General features: G+C 52.8%; 2 protein-coding genes across 2 annotated transcripts; one reads left to right on the top strand and one right to left on the bottom strand.

The window, feature by feature from the left end:
• Positions 1–31: 31 nt before the first annotated feature.
• PTSG_11477 (uncharacterized protein) lies at positions 32–2,057 on the bottom strand (the record flags this gene model as incomplete). Its single annotated transcript, XM_004987411.1, has 7 exons — positions 32–97; positions 172–264; positions 489–539; positions 723–773; positions 1,028–1,087; positions 1,522–1,754; positions 1,982–2,057. 7 exons carry the CDS (start codon positions 2,055–2,057, stop codon positions 32–34), a joined length of 630 nt encoding a protein of 209 aa, XP_004987468.1.
• A 208-nt stretch (positions 2,058–2,265) lies between these two features.
• On the top strand, positions 2,266–2,847 carry PTSG_11476 (uncharacterized protein; the record flags this gene model as incomplete). The annotated part of the gene is made up of 1 exon (XM_004987410.1): positions 2,266–2,847. A coding segment is annotated over one exon (582 nt), but the record flags the coding sequence as incomplete, so codon positions are not given.
• Positions 2,848–2,870: the final 23 nt, after the last annotated feature.

Genomic DNA, 2,870 nt, shown 5'->3' with positions numbered 1-2,870 from the left:
GTATGACTTGCAAAGATCCGTGATCTGGGCATCAGCCATTCCATGCAAGCTGAGATGAGCAGTCGTACATGGGCGGAGCGTCATGTGGTATGGCTGACTAGCACCGAAGCAAACAACAACCTATGAGCATGGCTCACGCACACAGTGTTTGTATTCTAGGGCGTCACGTACATCATCGTGGTTGAGCAGCACATCTTCCTGCTGCATATCCAGCTGGTCAACCGTCTGTGGCTGCAGTTCCGGCGGTGTCTCGGGCACAATTACCTTGTGTGTGAGTATGCGTGTGTGTGTGTTGAGCAGTACGGTATGCAGCGCTAATACAAAGACAGATCTAGCAACAAAGACAGATCTAGCAACAAAGACAGATCTAGCAACAAAGACAGATCTAGCAGCAAAGACAGATCTAGCAACAAAGACAGATCTAGCAACAAAGGCAGATCTAGCAGCAGAGAGCAATGTGCCATGGACAATGAGAGTCAATCACTTACGTCTTGCTGGTCAGGTTGCTGCTGTTCAGGCTGCGTTGCTTCGGGTGTGGCCTATGGCGTTAACGCAGTGGAAGGCACGTTGTAAAGCATCACGTTGACACAAATGTGAGAGGAGGAGACAAGACTGTGGGGTTTCATGGGCAAAAAGAATGAACGCTGCATGTATATGCGTGCATGATTGCACGCATGCGTGTGCGTGTATGTGAAACGGAATTGTGTGTGCCCGTGACGCACGTCCTGTAGAACATTCTGCCGCTCAGTGGTGTCCTCTTGCTTGAACAGAGGCTGTGTGCGTGTGAATATGTGCATAGGAATGAATGAGCTATGATGAGTTGTCGTACCGTGGTAGAGATGAGATCATCATGGGTGCAAAACGGCAATGTTACCAGCCATGTTCAGGCAAGCAAAGCGTTAGTTGTGTGTTGTATGTGAGTGTGTTTCTGCGTGATGGTATGGAAGTAACTCGCCTCTAGCTGCTGTTGGGAATGGCGCGTGGTAGACTTCCCCGATTCATCTGCCTCCGTGCGTGCGGTCCGCACGTCTTGGCTGGGCTGCAGCGTGGATGCCATTGCTTGAGGAACACGGGACTTGTCGTCATCCTGGTTGAAGGTGTGTGTTTTCGTTTTGGACCGGTAGCGCGTGAAATAAAACGAGATGCAATGCAGGAATGCAGGTCAACTCTGCGTGAAGACAGATCTAGCAGCAAAGACAGATCTAACAACAAAGACAGATCTAGCAGCAAAGACAGATCTAGCAGCAAAGGCAGATCTAGCAGCAAAGACAGATCTAGCAACAAAGACAGATCTAGCAACAAAGACAGATCTAGCAACAAAGACAGATCTAGCAACAAAGACAGATCTAGCACCAAAGACAGATCTAGCAGCAAAGGCAGATCTAGCAGCAAAGACAGATCTAGCAGCAAAGACAGATCTAGCAACAAAGACAGATCTAGCAACAAAGACAGATCTAGCAACAAAGACAGATCTAGCAGCAGAGAGCAATGTGCCATGGACAATGAGAGTCAATCACTTACGTCTTGTTGCTCACGCTGCTGCTGTTGCTGATGCGACGGGTGTTGATGTGGCTGCTGAATCGGGAGAGCTTCTGTCTGCATGGCGTCCATGGCGAGCGGTCGACGAACACGAGCAGGAGGGCGAAAGGACCTCGGCGGAACACGGCCCGTAGCCCACATGGCGTCCACCTGAGCAAATGTGGCTTGGAGCTTGCCTCCGGCGGCGCACACCGAGGGTTCTTGGTCTGGCAAGCCTGGGTCCGCGCATGATTGTTGTTTCAGGATCAGCGAGAAAATGATCCATCCGTAAACACCGCCACGGAAGCACGCATGATGCCGTGCCAGTGTGTGCCTTCTGTGTCCGTGTACCTTCGTAACAAACGATTTTCCTTGCAACAGGGGACTGTGCAGCTTGTCATTGCAAGCACCCGGCAACCACGTTGCATCAATTGCCCTCCGTTGTCTGGGGGGCGCCATGTACGATGAGGCAGGCACGAGTGCGATGTAACTGCGGCGAGTTCCTCAGGGCGACGGCGCTGTGTTGCTGGGTTTGCCATGGAAATGACAATCGTCCCGCGACTTCACGTATTTGCGTGTTACCAGCCACCAGCTAGATTGAGCAAAAACACTAGATGTAGAAAAAACACTAGATTTAGGAAAATCACTAGATCTGGCAAGGGGCTGGCTGCGTGTTGTGTGGATGTGTGTGATGGATGAGGAAGCAGTAGGCATCCATGCTTCTGTCATTCAAGCGGAGTGACAACGATGGCGGATAAGCGCAAGAGCTCCCGGCGACACGATCCAGACGTGGACGCCACCGACGTGTACGTGAGCTCCGCGGGTCCAAAATGGCAATGGTTCCGCACGTTTCTTCCATATGAATGCAAGGTGAAAGACGAGAGGGAGATCAGCGAACAGTTTGGGCTCTTCACTGTTGACGGCGACGCACCACTGACGCTTCAAAGCCACCGCGATACCCAGGCAAGGGGCGCTCTGTCGAATCCCCGAGGCCGCCGCCGGTTTCACCCACTTCGCGAGGCAGACGACGAGCAAGTGCTCCAGTGGCGACGGTGCCTCTTCCAGGAGATGAAGCACGTTGTGCGCGTGGCCGAACTCGTGTACGACTGCAGAGGAGAGTATCTCCATACGGCGATTCACTACGCCCCCATTCGGGCAACAGGCGCTCCCATGAGGGGCAGTGGATCGGGCCGCCGCCACTTTCGCGCACGTGGCTTCACAGCAGCATTCATCCAAGGCATGTACGAGTTTGAGCGCAGGCAAGGTGGCCTCACGCAAGCAGCTATGAACGGCTCACACTTGTGTCATCGAGGCCAGCACCGTTTGCCGGTAATTCACCCCAAAACAGGAAA

The sequence above is a fragment of the Salpingoeca rosetta genome, assembly GCF_000188695.1.
Source record: "Salpingoeca rosetta unplaced genomic scaffold supercont1.124, whole genome shotgun sequence".
In the NCBI taxonomy this organism is placed as follows: Eukaryota; class Choanoflagellata; order Craspedida; family Salpingoecidae; genus Salpingoeca; species Salpingoeca rosetta.
The sequence above is the reverse complement of the archived record's forward strand: the minus strand, read 5'-3'. Positions and strand labels throughout refer to the sequence as shown.